This window comes from Sardina pilchardus, chromosome 14, assembly GCF_963854185.1.
Source record: "Sardina pilchardus chromosome 14, fSarPil1.1, whole genome shotgun sequence".
In the NCBI taxonomy this organism is placed as follows: domain Eukaryota; kingdom Metazoa; phylum Chordata; class Actinopteri; order Clupeiformes; family Clupeidae; genus Sardina; species Sardina pilchardus.
Window position 1 is genome coordinate 20571234 of NC_085007.1, and position 20718 is coordinate 20591951.

A 20718-nucleotide genomic window follows, 5' to 3' on the forward strand; every position below is an offset into this window, starting at 1 on the left:
ACATGAAGTCAGGAGAATTGCGGACCCCAGGTGGTTTGGAAGAGCTTAATTGACTTTGTTCTTTCTTCTCTGATCTCAGCATTCATATGTAATTATTTAGCTCTTCAAGCTATAGTACAGTATGCATGTTTTTGTTTATTTGTTTGAAATGAGCTCCAAGGCTTATTTTAATGTAGACTAGTGTCCCTAAAGGGAACTCTTATTGAACACCATTGGCAGCATCACAGAGAGATTTCTCTCTGAAGTTTCTTAGCAAGACTCAGCATTCAACCAACCAGAAGCTTACAGTACAGCAGATCCAAGTGAAGGATTGGACCTTCAAGATGTCAATCAAAGACAACAGCCGCTGAGCTGAACAGGTGAGAGGAAAGGCTTGTAGACAGCAAGGGCTGTTGACAAGGTGATGTCTGTACAAAAAGATAAAGTTGTCTGCACACCAGTATACAGTGTAGCTCAGTGATATTTATTGTCAAGCTTTTTTTATAGCTTATATCTCTTGATCCTGCACCCAGTCAATTTTTTTCCCCCTAAACTAAGGATGTGCGTTGATATTCAACTTTTTTGAGGTGATATCTGTACCCTGCAAGAGCAGGTGATGGGGTAAGGTCTATGGATTGAGGAGATTGTTGAATAAGATGAGATACATGGCCTACGAGGACTGCTGATAAGGTATTTGTTAGGAGATAAGGGCCATTTTTGTGGACAGGGTGGGGTCTGTGGGCAGGTTGGTGTGGAGGACTCCCACCTTCTGCAGAAGGTGAATCTCCTGCTGCTTGGTGCTGAGGACAGCCAGGGCCTGATCATGCTCCGCCTCCAACTGCTGCGTCCGGTCAGCAGCTTCTCGCATATGCTGTGACACAACAAAGAGACAAGAGAAAGAGAGAGAGACAACAACAGATCAGATCAGAGAGAATATTTCTTAAAGGATAAAAAAAGATACCAGTGCGCAGTCTCTTTCAGTCCATTCAGCGAGTTGCACATCTTTTGGTTCAGAAACCACAGGAGATGACACACACTATGACTAATGCCAGTGAGTCTACATTGAAAATAGAGACCGTAAGAGACAGGGACAGTTCAGGACAACAGTGACAGGGTAAACGCTACAAACCTGTTCCCTCCTCCTTATTCTGCAAGCTCTACAATAACTACTCTCTCTTGTATGTGTCTGCTGTCAGCACTCAGGGAAGCATCCTTCATGTAAAGATGATCAATATTTAAAACCACTTTACAGTTTGTGTGCATACATCTTTGATCTGCTTTATTGGAGAATGCCATTTCTGTCACAGCTTACATACCACATGTGTGTTACATTACAGTCAATAATCCAATCGTGACAAGTTCAGATGTAGGCCAGATGTATGTGTGTACGCTTGACATAGTAAAAGGAAGAACAAATTTGAACATGTCCATCCACATTTCTACATCAACACCAACATCACACTATAGAGTTGGTGCTCTTCCAGGCCTGTTTTATTCAACTTGGCTTGCACTTGCACTACAATGGCAGGGTTAAAGTGAGGAGCAGGAGTTAAGAACAGACATAGATAGAGAAAGCCGCTTAGGGAGGCCTGACAGACATTTCTTTCCCCATGTGTGTGTGACTGCTGTGGGAGAAGTGAAGCGAGTCTCCTACATAATCACAGTTGGGTTTATGCTGAGCTGTCAACTGGAGACTAAGAGGAGGAGGCTTAGTCCTCAAGTGGTGAAAGATCACCCCGTATTTCTCCAAATATAGTAGCGCATCTCTCAAGCAGAACAGGTTAGGAAATATGCGATGAAACTCCAGACGTTAAAAAACGCACATCATTTAGGCTGCTATTGGCATTTAGTGAGCGCTGTCGGTGTTAAGGATGCATTACATCAGTGATGATAATCAATCCTCTTCATATCGGCAATACCCCATGGCATGCCAATATACAGGCATGACATGGCATACTTTCCCTTGAAATCAGAACTTCACTATAGTGTGGTGCAGTGCGTAGGCTAGTGTTTCAGCGCATTGTTTTTTCTAGAATCCAGCACGAGGCATGATGGCAGACCAAGCTTATGCTCCACCGTAGTGATGGCAGAGTCGTGTGGCAGGCTGATCTATGTATAGGCTGCTAATTTAATGCAGCAGTGCCTGCGCCTAAAAACCCCCCTTTGATATGAAATAAATGAAATCTCCTGCAGCCAACCCTTCTGTCTTCCCTGCTCATACATTTTCCTCTAGCTTTTAAAAGACGCATTTCAGTGGCTGAAACTTAACCCCCTCTCTATCATACTTTTTTTTATGCCTTTTTTCCTGGGGAGTGAGACTTAAAAATGGTTATGCAATGGTGTTATAAAGTTTGGCTCCAATTGTCTGAGAAAACAGACAAAAGTTGATGGGGCATTTGAGGTGAGGGGAAAGTCTCTCTTGAAAAAAGACCGCCCTTATCCTGCCTTCACCCTGCATGCACTGTTCATTTTTCTGCATTAACCTCTTCATATTTTATCCCTCCATTTTATTTTTATTTTTCTTCACAATCAATATCTAGCAGAGGACTGCTACATGCTGCATTCTTTTTTTGGGGGGTCGATTGCTTGTTACGGTACCATTTTTCCTTTATGAAACGCCTCTGACAAATAGTCAATAAAACCAGGGCATTGCTAAATTGTATAGCAAGGACATTTTTCATTCATCAATGAGACTTTTATATCCATACACATGCGCACAATCACACACACACACACACACACACACACACACACACACACACACCTACACACACACACACACACACACACACACACACACACACACACACACACACACACACACACACACACACACATTCAGTACATGTGCACCCACATGCTCTTTGTCATTGTATACTTTCGTGTATGAATGCATGCCATTAATCATTTGCAGAAAGATTTTGCTTTGGTCTCCTGTACTGATCTATCTAAGTGTGCAGGTCTGGATCATACTTATAGACTTCTTCTTTTGATATGATATTTTGCATTATAGCAATAGAACAGCTATAAAAGTTACTTGTTTTTCATATGCTTGTCTTAAGGATTCCAACTGTATCTCTGTATAAACAGGAAGCCATTTTTGCATGCTGACAATGGGGTTTATTAGATCCTACAGTATGTGTGCTGTCTATCTCAGAACTAGCTGTAATGATTTTCATAAGGTGACAAGCAACAGATGGACACTGAGATGGTCAACTCTATCAATTATACAAAGCGTCCAGCTCAGTCAGTGAAATCGTACATCTACTTAAAAATAACATTGCATTGAAGTAAAATAATCATTTTAATTTGTAATGTGCACCGGCCAAACACTGCAAAACAGAGTAAGTTACTGACTGTTACTGACATTTCTAAAACAATTTCACAGCAAGATGACGTAATAAAATAAACACAAAGGAAAACAAAGACTATGTATATTATTTACATTTTTCATGCTAAACTGCTATTTACTGCATGACTACCACACGTTGCCCTTGCAGGACACATCAGAAGAGGGCTGATGCAGATAAAAAAGAAATGAGATATTAAGATGAGGTGGCGATTAAAAGTCAAAAGACATTCAAAGTCAAGAACAAAAGAAGAGAGACATTGAAGTGACTATGAACATGATAGTGGTACTGCAGCTCTGTGGGCGTTTTCATTTGCATCTAAGTTTTAGTGGACAGAAGAGGTGTAGGTGGATGGGGAGCTCCTTACCTTCAGGACCTGCTCAAGGTTCTCAAGTTGGCCTTGGAGCTGGTTCTTCTCGTGGCGTGCCAAGTCTCGCTCCTGACTCACAGTACCAAAGGTCTCTCGGAGCTGCTCATAGTCTGACTTCACCTAAACACAGAGGGGGGCGACACAGACAGAGTAAAGACCAGAAGCCTTGGGAGGAGTAAGGAAGAGGAGGCAGACAAATTCATCTTTGAATTATTTCCAGCACTTTCTTCTCAGAATGGCATGAATAATGACGATTATGCAATCGTTAGGTTGCGGGAAGTTCATGGAGTACTGATCCTGGGGGAGGGATATAAAAGTTGATTATCTCGCTACTAAAACAAAGATGTGGCAAAACTGTGGAAACTGCTGACAGCACTTTGAAGTTCTGCGGATAGTTTCCGATGAGTCATTGGCTCTACCTGACCATATGGGCATCTCTCTTTGTCTTCTCTACAGGGCTACCCCCAGTCTCCTTATTAAATCCAACAAATTATTCATCCAGTCTTGGACAGACTACTTTAAATTCTAGCGATGAATACCTGAGAGCTGTCTTCACAGGTCTCTACTAGAGCTTCTGTCACAATTGTGGTTATGCAGGATACAACTAACACCATGGTGAAGTGTGTGATGATGCTATGCATGCCCTTTAAACATCCATGTTTGCTCTGGAATGAAAGTGGTGCACTTAAGAAAGTTGGAAATTGACTTTGATTGGATTAAAGAAATGGGCATAGACTGTCTGGTCTTGAATTATAAACTCAGACAAGACATATTACCTCTTTAAAAATGTATTAATCTCTGAACAAGTCTTAAAAAACGTACTTTGTAGCCTACACATTCCCCAGAACAGACCTCTGGCTGTTAAAAGAGGACCCGCTCTAAATGGAAACAAGCAAATAAAAAAGGGAGACATAAAAGTGGACTCGATGGCAAATCTCGCTCCCAATCTCGCAAAGACAGTGACTAAAATCAATAGGAGCAGACACCACTCCCTGTCTCTCTGCCTTGTCACCTCGCACATGCTCTCATCTATCCTGGAAGTATCTCCACTCCCTGTCTGTCCCCAGAGGAAGGCAGAGGGGCAGATTCACATCTCTGCTATCGATCGGTGGTACATGAGGAATGGCGTGGGTGTCGGAGAGAGAGAGAGAGAGAGAAACTGGGGAACAGGCACTGTCTCTCGGGGTTATTTACCTCCTCCCTCTCTCTCTCTCTCTCTCTCTCTCTCTCTCTCTCTCTCTCTCTCCTTTCATTAGCATCCCATCCCGCTCCGCGACTCAAGAGGGGCGAATCGCGGCTTTGATCACGGCGAAAGCCCTGGGCCGACAACTCAGTCGGTCACCTGATTAGGCGGGCGCCTTTTATGTGGCGGCTCCTCTCTCGTCCGCCATGAGACAGATGGCGCCTTTTTGTTCCTGGGCGCGGGGAGCAGGAGCGGGGATTACGCCACGCCTCTGCCAAAGCCAGAGCCCCGGACGCCTGGCACCAGGCAAGCGCCAAAATGCCATCATTAGCTCCGGTTACGGCAGACCACCCCCTCGCAGCGGTTGCGTATCACGACTGACAGGTGGTTGGTTCAATAGGTTGCTTCTGTTTCCGGGCTGGTCGAGACGAGGGTCGAGAGAACATTGCCGCCGACGGAATTCCCCCCCCCCCCCCCCCCTCTTACAGTAATGTGATCACTTCATTAATTCATCTTTTCCTGATCCCAGAAACACCAGGGAGTCAGTCCTGTGGAGAGACATCTGTGGGTTCCCACACACTACAGAAGCCACACAGAACACACTTAATCTGGTGGCATCGAGCCTGGATACTATCAGATATTTAACCGCTTTGTGTTGATTCCCAGGGCTGATAAACCAAAAACTGTGCAGTGTGGGTGCCTTGATCTGCCGATTGGCTACTACGGCAATGAGACTGTCATTGATCTGCCGATGACGTCAGGGCTATCGGTGATGTCAGGGCCGCTGGGGCGTGGCTGCTTACTCACCTGTTCATACTGCGCAGCCTTCAGGCTGTGACTGAGCAACTGCAGATTGAGACGGTTCCTCTCCTGCAAGGCATCGTGCAGCTCGCTCTTCTGGATGGAGAGAAGACACAAGGGGGATGGAGAGGAGGGGAAAAGAAAAGAAAGGAAGGAAGGAAGAAAGAAAGAAAGAAAGGAAGAAAGGAAGGAAGAAAGAAAGAAAGAAAGAAAGAAAGAAAGAAAGGAAGGAAGGAAGAATGACAGAAAGGAAAGAAGGAAAGACAGAAGGAAGAAAGGAAGAAAGACAGAAAGGATAAGAGAAGACAGAGGAAACCACGCATGAATGATTAAAAGGAAGTAAGATTTAAAGGAGAGAAATTGAAGAGAAGAAAGAAGGGAGGAGAGGAGCGAGTTAAAGAGATGAGATGAGGCGAGAACACAGAATGCATACCAATGAGGGCAGAGAGGGAGGAAGTGTGATCGAGGAGATTTCAAAGAGCAAGCGGGTGAACAGTACAGACACAAAAGAGAGAGAGAGAAAGGCAAGAAAGAGTGAGAGAGGTGGGAAAGGGTGATAGAAAAAGGATGAAGAAAAGATAAAGAAGGGAGGGGGGTATGAGACACAAATACAGAATAATAAGATGTATGTTTCACACCATTTACATAATCCACCTACAACATCAAATGCTGCTGTCTCGGAGGACTAGAACTCCTGCAGTATATGGCCAGACAGTATATGTGGGATTTCTGGGTGAGCACGGTGAATTAACCATTCCATTTAACCAGCAGATAAAGACTGACAGTATGAGAAATGCTTTTACATAACACACAGGACCCAAATCGTTCACACTCGAGTGGCTACACACTGCACTTCCACCACTATATATCCCTACTGTAAAACCCCATAAGGCAGAGGCACTGTAGCCTTGCCATGATAGAGGGCTCAGACCACGGGGTTTAACCCAGAAAACCATACAGCAAAAAAAAATAATATCATCACACTGACTGACACTGCAGCAAAAAAATAAAAAAAAACCTGTCACGTGCAGTATCTGATTTGCAATGTATTTTCACTTATCGCAAGGAACGAGAGAGTGTGAACATCACATACGGCGTGAAGTAAAGCGAGAGGCCATAAAACACAAAAGAAAAACGACAACAGACAGCCCGGACCACGGAGCGGGAGTCAATTTGTTGCTACATTGCCCGTTTAATGGGATTGGGAGCATCGTCGTTGCCTCTTTTGCTGATTAAGTGTGGGAGAGAAACTGGAGATGCCGTTATAGATGAGTAGAGAGCGACTGCCAAACTGTACTCACGCCCGACACGGAAATCCTACTATTTCAAACAGAAGGCACTCTGTGAAATGATACCCGAAACTCTCTGCTCAGTTTCAGATACTGCAGTGATGTCTGGAGGGGGAAAAAAAAGGCTCAAAGTGTGTGATGAGAACTGGTTTGTTTGTGTGTGTGTGTGTGTGTGTGTGTGTGTGTGTGTTTGTGTGTGTGTGTGTGTGTGTGCGTGGGCGACTGTGCTTATGTGTATGTGTGTTTTGGGTGGGGGGGATCTCATCACATGTGTGAACTGAAGTCAGAGTTTTTCATCTGGGTTTTCCACTGATGTGTTTCAAACACTGATTCATAGCTCCTTGGCATTCCCTCCCTCCCCCTTCTAACCCTCTCTACTTCTCTCTCTCTCTCTCTCTCTCTCTCTCTCTCTCTCTCTCTCTCTCTCCCCTCCCCCTCGCTGTCTGTCTGTCTGTCTGTCCATCTCTCAGCCTGAACATAATGTCAAGCATCGTTTTTCTTGACCCATTTGCCAACACACTCTCTCTCTCTCTCTCTCTTACACACACACACACACACACCTTTGACTGTTCTGTGCTGTGTGCATCAGTGACCCATCGAGGCACCTGGTCTGATGGGACTACATGGGATCTCTTGTCACCTGTCCAGCCTGTCATAGCAGACAGACAGCTATGCATAAGACATACTGTGCTAAAACGATTCAACACAGCCCAGAGACAGACACGGGCTCTCACCATACATTGACCGTCATTCATCTCAAACATACTGTCAGGCAATGTGCTGTACACATGTGCAGAAAACACACACACGTATACAAGCAGTATGCACACACACACACACACACACACACACACACACACACACACACACACACACACACACACACACACACACACACACACACACACACACACACACACACACACACACACACACACACACACACACACACACACACACACACACACACACACACACACACACACACACACACACACACAGGCCACCTGAAAAGTGATTGCTTCCTCAGTCTTTTAAAGAATCAATCAGGCAGTGAGGCGTTCAGTGGTGGCACTAAATGCTTCATCAAGCAGCATATCCTTCTGATGCATATTCCCTCTATGGTAGCGGCACAAAATCTCCCTCGACAGTTAAGCCCTATTTAAGTGCTTAATGTAGGATGTTGCGTTTGAGTGGCATGATACAGCATAGTCCACCAAGAGCTCCAGAACTGAAGGTTGCGCTCTGCAGCTGTGAGATGAAAGGCGTGTGTGGGTACACAAATGACTGGTCTGCTGATGAGGAGATTCAGGGTCCCTCGCCCCCTATTTTACTCAGCATCCCAGAATGCATCACTGCAATCAACACAGTCAATACTGGTTTTAAAGCCCTCTCCCCATACATCAAGAATGAGCGTGATTGAAACACTGTTTCAATGAGAACGTTCAAAGTGCGCACATGCTGACAGACCATGTACGGTGGTTTCCGAGAATGTACACGATTTCTTTTTTCTTTTTTTTTTTTGCTGTTGTTTTTTTGACAGGAAATCAAATCTGAGCGAGTGAGGAAATGAAGAGGAAGAGATGGAGAGATGAGAGAGCAAAGAGAGAGGGAGGAGAGAGAGGAGAGGAGAGAGAGATAACACGAATAAGAGAGAGAGAGAGAGAGAGAGAGAGAGAGAGAGAGAGAGAGAGAGAGAGACAGGGAGACGTCAATGAGGAGAGGGACTAATTTGGGCTGACATGGCTGCCTGCTACCCCTCCCCCCCCCAGCCTGGCCTGTGGGCCAGCATCTGCTCCTGCACCAGGGACTCGGCCCCACTCCCCGCTCTCCGCTCACGACCACGCATGAAAAAGCGCAGTGCTTCTCGTACCACTGCACACAACAACCCTAGTGTGTGTGTGTGTGTGTGTGTGTGTGTGTGTGTGTGTGTGCACATGTGTTCAGTGTGTCAGCATTTGTGTTCATGAAGACTTGTTATTACGCAAGCTACTGTAAACCAAAAGAGCAAGAGTACAATAAATGACATGAAGAGAGAGAGAGAGAGAGTGAGAGCGAGAGAGCGAGAGACAGAGAAAGACAAAAATCTTTGGAAATTGGAAACAAAACCACCGGGCAAAAACCCCAGCAGGTATTGACTTTCCTGATGGCCATTTTGCAAAGCCACAGGCTCACGCTATTCCTGGCTGGCACTGCCCAGGACTGCGCTTCTCAAAAACACTATTGAGCCACCAAGATTACATGACGAGAGAGAAAGAGAGAGAGAGAAGAGAGAGAGAGAGAGAGAGAGAGAGAGAGAGAGAGAGAGAGAGAGAAAGAGAGAGAGAGAGAGAGACTTCTTTGGAAATTGTCAACAAAACCACCAAGGAAAAAAACAAACAACAGCAACAACAACAAAAAAAAACTCAATCTCTTCAAAATGTTGAACTATTCTATTCTATTCTCAACTATGCTTCTACTATTCTGCATTAGGACTCAACACTTCCTTTCATTGTCGTGGTCCGAACTCATTGGCCTGAGCACAGTGGCACGGGGCACCTGCAGCGAGAGGTCACTGAGTCCACTCCGAACAGAGACGTCTGTGTGACAGCATCAGCATCCGTACCGGCATCAGCATCAGACATCTCAGCGTCAGGCAGGCCAGCATCTCTCAGGAGATGTGCCACTCACAAGCACTAAACAAACAGGAGCTTAGCCTCTGATCCTCGGCTGAATGCTCCACACCTTCCCTCCCTCCCTCCCTCTGCCTCTCTCTCTCTCTCTCTCTCTCTCTCTCTCTCTCTCTCTCTCTCTCTCTCTCTCTCACAGCAGGTGGTTGCTATGACAGCCCGTCCCCTCCTTTGCCTGCAGAAGGCTGTGCGTTGCAGAGGAGAGAGAGGTAGAAGTAGAGAGAGAGAGTAAAGGTAGAGTGAGAGAGAGAGAGAGAAAAGCCAAACCTGTTCCCTCGGCCTGTCAGAACACTGTCACAATATGAATGTCACAATATGCAGGCTTGGCAGCTTTTGGAATAGGTCCCCTTCCTGTCACGATGGAGTCTAAACGTAGAGATGTGATTAAGCTAGACAAGCATACAAACCCACTGGTTATACTATGTTTCCAATGGACTCCTGCTTCTGAATGCCCATTACTGATAATGCGTTCTACCCCTATGCAATGCATAGCAGTCACTGTGAGACTAGCTAACTAGCAATACAAACAATACTAACACTACAACGGTGGCTCCTTTCTCGAACACAACAGCAGATAATACTCTCAATTTTTTCCCCCAAATTCCACCTGTTAGCAGTGTCTCTCCCCAGCCCCACATTCCCAGCGTTCCAGTATTCTGGCGCATAGTCACCACCGGAGATCCATGGAGTACTGGGAGATTCTCGTGTGCTAGCGCAGAGTCTCCCCACTGTTGGAGCTCTCGAGAGTTGGGCATGAGCTTTGGAATGGGTAAATACGGCTAATATCAGCCTGGCAGGGACTCTTATGCAACAAAGCATAATTACTCAACCTCAGCAGAATCATAGCTAGCTCTACATTGACATAGCAAGAAAGAAGAAAAGGAATAAAAAGCATCTTTTAATGATGTGGGGGGAAAAAGGCGCTGTTATGAACAGTGGTAGATTTGTGGCGATTTTATGCGAGCGCCACACACACACACACACACACACACACACACATACACACACACACACACAGACACATACACTTTCCTTAGTTGCCTTTGAAAAAAGTCCTGCGAGGGTGTTCAGTAATGAGGCTCCATGCTGCGTACGCTTTGTTTAGATGAGCAGTGAGGACACAGCCATGATGTCTTGCTTTCTGCGCGTTTGATTGGATTAGTGACGGCCCGCGCGCCCGCCTCACAGACCCCGACCCCTCCGCCACACTTCGCCCCACATCCACGACCTTCTGTTCCCGTCTCACGACGACAGTTCTATATGTGTTATGTGGGGATACGTGGGCCTGCCCGTCACTCCGAGTGCCTCCGATATGGTTCATTCCTCCCAAAACAGAAGTTTGCCGAAGTTATGTAAGTAGCAGTCAAAGTGGCACTCAGCATTCCTCCGGTGGGAATGTGCCTTTAATGTGTACGGTTTTAATCCCTTAATACACTTAATGAGTTATAAAAAAAGATGACTTCATGATTGATAACAGGGGTGAGAGGTGTCAGGCTGCCATATTTAGAACATATTTTGGAACGTTAATGTTTTTAACTTCATTTTGCCATAAGCCAGAACCGTACGAGACACCGAAATGCTTACTGTATGCCTCCTCATGACACACAACACAGAACGTGAAACAACACGCAGCCTCTGACTGTACAGTATGTCTGTTACACAGCTCCGCGCGCTCAGGCATGTGTCATGTTTAAACTTCGGTGTGAGAGAGTCCGCTTCATTCCAGCGGCGGCGGCGTCGCCAAGCCAGTGGCATAGAGCAGCCATCATTCCCATTATGAGATGGCTGAAATCAATGAGAAAGTAATAGACTGGAACTCATTTCCCCCGCTGTTCTGTGGAGGCCGTAAACCATGCAGCAGGAACCAGGAGGAGGAGAGAGAGAGAAAAAAAAGCCCTTTGCAGTATTGACTTTCCTGATGGCCATTTTGCAAAAGCCACAGACTCAACACTATCCTGCCTGGCACTGCCCAGTACTACGTCTCCCAGAAGCACCCTCGAGCAACCACGGTGGTCACCACGGAGAGACAGAGAGAGAGAGAGAGAGTCTTCCAAACGATAGTCTCTACTCTCTCGATCATGTAACCATGGTAGTTTGTTCAGCAACACTTTCAGGGACCACGCCCCACTATGAGTTGACTGGACACAGGAGGATGCTCAGCCCACAGGAAGACCCTACACAGCTGAGTGGCCAGAGGGCTGAAGCTGAGCTGGGGAAGCTCCTGAGGAGGATTTGGGCTTCCTTCCTTCCTTCCTTCCTTCCTTCCTTCCTTCTCTCAAACGTGCGTTACAGACTATAGTACATGACTGGGCTTGTGTACAGCACCAGATGGAGAGGACTCCCATTGGGGGACTTTTTGAATTTCAGACTTTTTTTCTTTCTTTTTTTTTTCAGTGACAGTCAACCAGACAGTGGCAGAAATCTACGCTAGCACTCAAGTCACTTTCAGTACTTCCAGACTCTAGACCAAAAAAAAGTTTCCCTCAAGATTTTTCAAAATGGGTTATTATTATTAATGTATAATACATTGTATGTTCTTTTCTTTTGAGTCTGCAGGACTCATGCCTTTCACATTTTCAACTCTCCCTTGACTTCTTAACCAATCCCTGACTCTTAATTCCACACAATGTCTAAACCACAAAGGACAAAGACCCCCCCTCCCCTCCCAGCACATGCTATTTTAAACCCAAACACAATTGCGGAGGAACATTAAAAGGCCCTGTTCACTAAGCAGGGATGAGACTCCCCCCACATCTCTGTGAGGCTGTGGCAGGAGAGCCTGGCGAAGGGAAGGGAAGGGAAGGGAAACTGGTGTTGCAGTCGGAGGAGATTAACATTTCCAGGAGACGCGGCTCCCCTCTGCACCCATGCTGGCCCCGGGGAGGAGGCACGTGGCAGGTGAGGGCCTCCCAAGGGGCCACGGGGACATGTGTGACCCCTCCATTTACAGAGATAAGCGCAGGAGCCCGTAAACTGTGGTCCTCCAGAGGGAGAGAGAGAGAGAGAGAGAGAAAGAGAGAGAGAGAGAGAGAGAGAGAGAAACAGTCCACTCACACAGATGAGAAGTGAACGGTTTTCAAATGACAGCAATAAAGGTGCATTTTCAACTGCATGAAGATGTGCTTTCCTACCAGCAGTGTTAGATAGGACTTGCAAGATGCAAAATACTATATTGAATATTACATTGAAAAAGAGGTAATGCTTAAGTAGTTACTTAGATAGTATATATAAAAAAGACAAGCTTAAATTGATTAGCAAAGAACTGAAGAGGACAGCACTAACGGGAATAATGACAAGTGCCACACATGCTATTTTAGCAAACACTTATGTCTGCTTAGATGAAACTAACAAACATCCATGTTTTTCTATTTATTCCAACCACCAGACCAAACATGATGGGCCTCCTTATCCAAACTATTATTAAAACGGACAGAACTGCTGTGACTGTTAGCATCGAGGATGTGGGATTATATTCCTCTTCACACCAAAAATATACCCCAAAGACAACCAAACTGACCAAAAAGTGTTAATCAACTACCCGAACCTGACCTGACCCTCAAAGTGCATGCCTTAATTAGAACTAGCTAATGACGTCAGCCAGGTCATGGGGCTAAAAGTTTGTTTCTTAATTTGCTGGAAATTTAAGAAAGATCAGACGCTTAACAAAATACCACACCAATGATAAACAGGTGCAGTTTCTAATCCTCGTGAGTCAATAAGATATCAAAAAAGAAACAAACAACGCAAATACTGTATCTCTTAGCAGGGAACGTAATCATCATAGCAGGTCAGGTCATGGGTCGATTTACACATCTCAGCTGATGATAACAGTATGTCAACATGTCAATTAATGGAAAAACTTTACAGTGTTTATAGAAACATGACACAGTAACAGTATCAACCCACATTGTAAGATTAATACAGTATGTAATATAATTTGATGCTAATAGCTAGATAGATACATGTAGATAGATAGATAGATAGATACAGTAGATACTTTATTGATCCCTAAGGGGAAATTCAAGGTCCCAGCATATGGTAGAATATGGTAGGACTATTATTAAACAAGCCTGTATTATTATGGGATTTGCTCTTTTCCCTTTCTCTCCTTTTCTCAAAACATTCCATGATTCACTGGTATAATCATAATGTTAGTTGTATTGTTTTTCAGTTTTTCATTGGTAGGTTGATTTCTATGTTACAGTCTCATGACTCAATGATAAAAATCAAGTAGAGATTTGTCTTCCCAAACTTACCAAAGTCTGACATGAAAGGCATGTACTCTTCACCTCCTTCTCTAACGCCCGGCACTTGGCCCTTCTTTCTCTGACCTCGGTCTCCTGAGGGGACAAACCGAGAAGAGAACATCATGCCCCGCTCTAGAACATCATGCCCTGCTCTAGAACGTCATTCCTCATTCTAGAACATCATCCTGTGCTTGAGTCAGTCCTTGCCCTGCAACTAACCCTGAGTCCTGCTCACTGAAGATCAGGCAAGGAAAAGGAGGGGGATCAGTTTTTGATATTCAGCTCCTGTGTGAGCGCAATAGGAGCTGTGGTGCACATGCCAGCAGCCATCTTCCTTCCTTCTCTCACCACATTGGCATCACCCTTCCTCGCTCCTTATGGCTAAAAAGAGCAAGGGTGGCATCAAACTGCACTATGATGATGCTAACAGGAATGCCCACACCAACCACCAAGCCAATGCCACCTCTGCCAATGGCAATTAGCGTCACTGGAAATATGTGGATGTCAGTCAATAAAGGATAAGTTGGATATGGTTCAGTGACGGGGAAATACTGGCAGAAAAATTGACTAATATCTTTAGGCTGCTCCAGTAATGCTGTAAGACTCTCCAATAATTCCACGTATTGTGGCCAAAATATAACATCTGCAACAGTATACAGTAAGTCAACACTGTTAGACTCTTATATGTCAACTTATCATACAGGTACAGTACTGTGTCATGGAGGGGGGCTGTTGCATAATTCGCATACAGGACACTGGAACTGTGCACCTTCAAGAGATGATTTCTATTCTGTTTACTTTAGAAATTGCCAAAGCCACTGAACACTGAAAACAGCGTGGACCTTTGTGGTGTGTGTGTGTGTGTGTGTGTGTGTGTGTGTGTGTGTGTGTGTGTGTGTGTGTGTGTGTGTGTGTGTGTGTGTGTGTGTGTGTGTGTGTGTTTGCTTATGTGTTTCACTTGAGCATTTGTGTGTGTGTGTGTGTGTGTGTGTGTGTGTGCGCGCCTGTGTGTGTGTGTTTGTGTTTGCATGTGTTTCACTAGCATTTGTGTGTGTGTGTGTGTGTGTGTGTGTGTGTGTGTGTGTGGAGAGAGTTTTAAAGCAGTCAGGTCTAATGTTGAGGCTCAGGGGACAGAGAGGATGATGTAAGGGAGGGCACAGACAGCTGGGAACTGAGGCCAGCTAAAGTGGAAGGAGAACAGGCTGGCTTCTGACCTCTGCATCCCCACACCAACACAGCTGGCCTCTTAGAAAACAATTCTACCTGCACCTCTCCAATCTCTACCACACTAGTCAAGTTCATTTCCTTTTCAGCCTGACAAACAGCAACAATACGCTTCTTCATACACTTATGATAAGGGAACACAGCACATTATGTCATTCATGCATGAATTTTCCCTGATCATGATGAAAACGTTGCAAAAATTTCATTCATGCAAACATTTTCCCTTCTATCAAAACTACAGTATGTCTTCTGTTGACTGTCTTCTTCTGTCTTCTAGTTGACGTGTACTGTACAAAAAAGATTTTGAGATGATGATCTACCTCTGGCTGTGGCATTTGACCAATCTGATTGTTGCCTTCACAATACGCTTGTGAAGCCCAAACAAAGCATGTATTCTATGAGCCATTTTTTTTCTAGTTGTGGGGATGTGAACATATTGTGTCCATTGTTTTCTCGAATCCTAGAATTAACAAAAAAAAAAAAAAAAAAATGCCAAAAAAGCCTCTACGATTACACTAACTCTCTGGAATATCTAAACAGCAGTAGCATGAGAGCTCCGTGACCCTGTGAGTTTGCGAGTTCTCTCTCATGTGTGTGTGCCAGTGGGAGTTTATGAGACAGGGCAAATGGTTGCAGCCCAGCATACAGTACACGCCACGGAGAAATGCAGGGGGAGGGGACTCACATAGTTGCTATAGAAACACCCTTCCAGGTAGAAAGGGAACAGTAAAAAAAAGGCTCTTCTGCGCTTTACAGAGCATGCCACAGGTCCCACAGGTTTGTCTCTGTCTCTCTCCCTCCCTCTCTCATCCTCTCTTCCCCTCCCTCTCTCATCCTCTCTCTCCCCCTCTCTCTCTCTCTCTCTCTCTCTCTCTAAACAAGCTCCACAGAAATATATGACACTTACAGAGGACCTAAACAAGCCCACCAGGCACAGAGATAGCCTTTATGTCTGTGGTGCCACTTCCTTGTTTACAACAGACCTATCACAATCAAATAATGGCAGGCTTGCGGTACTGCATATTGAATATGCCAATCTTTTCAGACAAGGATCAGCCATTAGAGATGGTGCAGTCTTAAATCAGCAATGTCTTCGGGGCATTTGAAATCCATACGTGCATGTGTGGTGCTGCACAGTCACTTGGTGAGTGCTGCTTAACATTCTGATGGTATATGTTTTTCAAGAATGCATGTAAGCATGGTTGCAATCCGACTAAACTAAGAAATAGAAATAGGGAAAGGGAGAGAGAGAGAGAGAGGGAGAGAGAGAGAGAGACAGAGAGAGAGAGAGAGAGAGAGAGAGAGAGAGAAAGAAAGAGGGGAATGGGTGTGGAGTGAGATTTGCTTTCATCTCTTCAGGTGCACTGAAATCAGCCATGGCTGTCAGTTCATAGACCATTTCACTGCTGATCTCAGGAAAAATACTGCAATGCATTCTGGGACTGACTGAGCATAGGGATAGGCTCTCAAAGCCCCTCCCCTAACGCACACACACATACACACACGCATCTCAGCAGAATCCAGCTCCTCCAGTGGTGAAAGGGAAGCTAACAGGTTAGAAAGCATGACCACAAAATCAAGCAGAAGAGGAGGAGGAAAATGACAAGACAGAAAGAGAGACTTGTAATGGAACAGTTGGAGTGTTGAGGCATTGCGTAGGCGAGGCGAGAGGAGAGGAGGAGACGAGAGAGGAGGAGAGAGGAGAGGAGGATACAAGAGAGGAGAGAGGAGAGGAGGATACAAGAGCGGAGAGAGGAGAGGAGGAGACAAGAGAGGAGAGAGGAGAGGAGGATACAAGACAGCATAGGAGGAGAGAGGAGAGGAAGAGAGGAGGAGAGGAGAGAGGAGAGGAGGAGACAAGAGAGCATAGGAGGAGACAAGAGAGGAGGAGAGGGGAGAGCAGGAGACAAGAGAGCAGAGGAGGAGAGAGGAGAGGAGGAGAGGAGTGGAACTGCTCTCAGGGGGTCTCACTTCTGCTGCAGCTGCTGTCTGAAACCCCACACCCCGAAACACCAAGCAAGCGAGGGAGAGAGAGAGAGAGATAAAGAGAGAGAGAGGGAGAAAGAGAGGAAGAGAGAGAGAGTTTAGGACAGAAAAAGCTGAAGATGAGAGAAAGTGAAAGAGATGAGAGGCTGTAAGAGAAGAAAGAGAGGGACAGGGAGAAAGGGAGCTAGAGAGGGACAGGGAGAGAGAGAAAATGAGAGAGAGAGAGCGAGAGAGAGGGACAGAAAGAGAGAGAGAGGCTGCATTGTGAAAACGCTCTGCTGCAGAGTGGGAGATTCAACTTCAAACCCAGCCCCTCCTTCACAGCTTCCTTTTGTCTCTTGAAATACAGTCTGGTTCTCCCCTTCCTCTGTCTGCATCTCCCTCACAAGTAGCTTACACACATATGACCAGAACACACCCACACACACCCACACACAGACCCTCACCCCCCCCCCCCCCCCTCCCACACACACACACACACGTGCGCACTCCATAGCCAGAGACATGACAGGTTGTTTGGAAGACAGTCCTTCTCCAGGCCTCTTGGACTCATATAAAATATGTATGGAGTGTGCTGCCAATATTGCAGTGGTGCAGTTGTCAATGCAGTGATTGATTTAAGCCGCTCTCTGCTGGGCTTGCCTCGCCTCGCCTTGCTTTCCCTTGCTTTGGCACCCCTCCCTTCTTCTCCAGACCACTCCACTCCCCTTCTCTACTCGAGCAGAACAACCAAAGCATAGGGAAAGGGAGGGAGAGAGGGAGGGAGGAATGGAGAGAGAGAGACAGGGTGAGGGGGGAAAGAGAGGAGGAGAGTAAGTGTTGTGATGAAGAGGAAATGTACTGACAGTGTATGTCTTGGTGCTGTATGTCTCCTTTTTGGCATGGCATCTGTACTTTTTTTCCTAGCCCGATAGCAAAGCGAAAGTGCAGAGATTGCAGTGACAACAGTCTCTTTCCTTGTAGCTGTCTCTCTAACATGACGTTTGGGAAGAAGTCGAGGATTGGCCTCTTCTACATCAGAAGGACAATGAGTATTATGCTGCCAAAGGATTAGTGTAGCAGTGATGCCATACATCAGAAAAGACCCCCCCACACACACACATCCACCCCCTGCGCTAAACATACGTCAGGATCAACCCGACCCAGTCTGAGTCACATACCACCACATGTCCTCATTAGACTACAGTACGATCCAGAGGAGCAGAGCAGAGCAGACTCAGGCACTATCAGCAGATATGCAGGGCAATAAAGTGTGTCCTTATTTCATTGAATTGAAGGCAGCAGTCATAAGCTCATAAAGTAGGCCTGTTAGGCCTAAGCAGAAATGAGAATATTTTAGACAGATGTCATGTCTGAAGACTAAGGCTATAGCCTATATGGGCAACACAATCAGTGGAAGATGTATTGTTCCTTATACAGAAACAAATCTTGATATAGCCGAGGTCCGAGGACAACTGACTATCTATGAACAGTCCAAGAACTTGTTCGGTCTCAATATCATATGAGAGTATATCTATGAACAGTCCAAGAACTTGTTCGGTCTCATATTGAGAGAGTATAGGCTGCCGAGTATGATCTGACTGTATAGTGTGTGCAGTAGCACCCAGCCCTGGCCCAGAAAGATACATGCACCAGCCATGACACTTGTGGAGCAGCCTCAGCATGGGGCACACAGGTGCGGCCACACCAGGAAACCGCCGTCTCATGGCTTATAGTCTGTGGCCTGCTCCCCTTTTTAAACTACTTTGGCTTCTGTGTAGATGAATATCCTATCCATGTCACCAAAAGGTTTCAGCTAAAGCCCTCAAAGAAAGCCTTATAGCATGTGGAACTGCTATTAGATTCAGAGGTTGCGCTAACCACACCCTAATATCATTCATGCTAGGTTGATGCATAGCAGATCTATGATACAAATACTCAATCAGATGTATTTGTATCTAAAAATGTCTAATACTGCACACAGAGTAAAGGTTGGATCAACAGACACTGTTCACGCTGAAAGCAAACCGAAGTGTTAGCCCAAACAAGACGTACTGTACAGTAAGGCGCAAGATTCTGCTGTTTACAAACTGCTAACACACTCTGTTTCATGGCACACTCGGCGCTATCAAAAATAGCATGCCTCGCGGCGCAACAGTGATGCACGTTCCTGTCTGTGCTCTCTCCCGAGGTGAGTCAGCTACTGGAAGAGAGCCACACTACTGACGGAACGTCCCGTGCAAATTAGCCAGCGAGGTGAGAAGGAAAAGACAACTACAACTGTTATGTCCAATGACACCAATCCCACCAAGAAGTGATTCCTGGGATTTGTAGGTTTTTTTAAAAAAAATTTTTAAAGGTTGTTGTTGTTTGTGTTTTTTTGATGTTTTTTTTTTTGAATAAAATGTGATGGTTAGAGAGTGCCAGTTCACACCCAGGCTGAGGTGGGAACTCTGCCCAGGAGCGAGGGAGCGGCGAAGAGGATGAGCGAGAGAGGAGGAGAGAGAGACAGAGAGAGAGAAAGAGAGAGAGAGAGAGAGAGAGAGAGAGAGAGAGAGAGAGAGAGAGAGAGAGAGAGAGAGAGAGAGAGAGAGGAAGTGTTCGACACAGGAGTCAGGGCTGAGGAGGAGGAGGGGTGGGGGTGTCAGGGTGGAGGAGGGGAGAAGCCAGCGGGGGTTGGTGGTGGTGGTGGTGGTGGTGGTGGTGGTGGAGGAAGATGGGGTATTGATCCCTCTCTGAGAGCAAGTGTCAGCGTGTCACTCACCCAGGAGTGGGCTTTCCCTCCAGAGCCATGGCAACGCTCCAGCTGATGCACGCGGACGCCCATGCTACTGCTAGTGCTACTCTCTCCTGCTGCTCAGGCTGCACACACACACACACACACACACACACACCAAAAAACCTCACCCACAGCCTCAGAGACGCACGGCCATCGCCAGGGCAACAAACCAAGTGACCCTCCCTCCGTCCCTCCCTGCCTGAAATGAAATGACAGCTGCTGGCTGTCTCTCTCTCTCTCTCTCTCTCTCACACACACAACACACACTCACACCCTCAGAACAATGATCAACCAATGACTTTAAGTCTGGCAGAAATGACTGATCAATACAACGTCATAAAAAACAATTCATTAGTGAAGCCTATAACACACATCTGAACCATGACACATTTACACATTGGCATGATGCTACAGCAATTAGCACCCTGCCTAAAGACAACATGCGTTACTGGAAGAGAGAGAGCAACAGAGAGAGATAGAGAAAGAGAGAGAGAGAGAGAGAGAAAGAGAGAGAGAGAGAGAGCGCTACAGCTTTACACATATTCCTGTGCACAACAACACTGAAAGACGGAGGCGACGAGGGCTGCAGGAGCGCTGCACAGCTCCAGATAGCGCCGGCCAGACAGACAAAAACAGCACGAGACACTGCAGGAGAAAGCGCCGGTCGAGCGGCAACATTACCGGCTTGGGCACTCAGCTCAGCTCCGCTGCATGCTGATTGAGGATGGGAGTGATTCCTCTCCTCTCCTCTCCTCTCCTCTGTGTCTCCTCCTCTCCTCCTCCTCTCCTCCTCCTTCCTCTCGCCTCCCCTGGGTGTGTAAATGTCAAGCGGCTACGGCAGCGTCATTCACTGGGCCTGCGT

General features: G+C 46.1%; 1 protein-coding gene across 1 annotated transcript in view; it reads right to left on the reverse strand.

Annotated features, from left to right (window-relative positions):
• The window catches only part of rimbp2a (RIMS binding protein 2a), a 61311-nt gene that overhangs the window by 25249 nt on the left and 15344 nt on the right, over positions 1–20718 (reverse strand). Inside the window, exons 4-7 of the mRNA XM_062554894.1 lie at positions 13898–13981; positions 5690–5779; positions 3697–3819; positions 746–850 (exon numbers count right to left, since the gene is read on the reverse strand). Coding sequence (XP_062410878.1) covers positions 746–850; positions 3697–3819; positions 5690–5779; positions 13898–13981 — 402 coding nt within the window. The remainder of the gene's footprint in view (positions 1–745; positions 851–3696; positions 3820–5689; positions 5780–13897; positions 13982–20718) is intronic.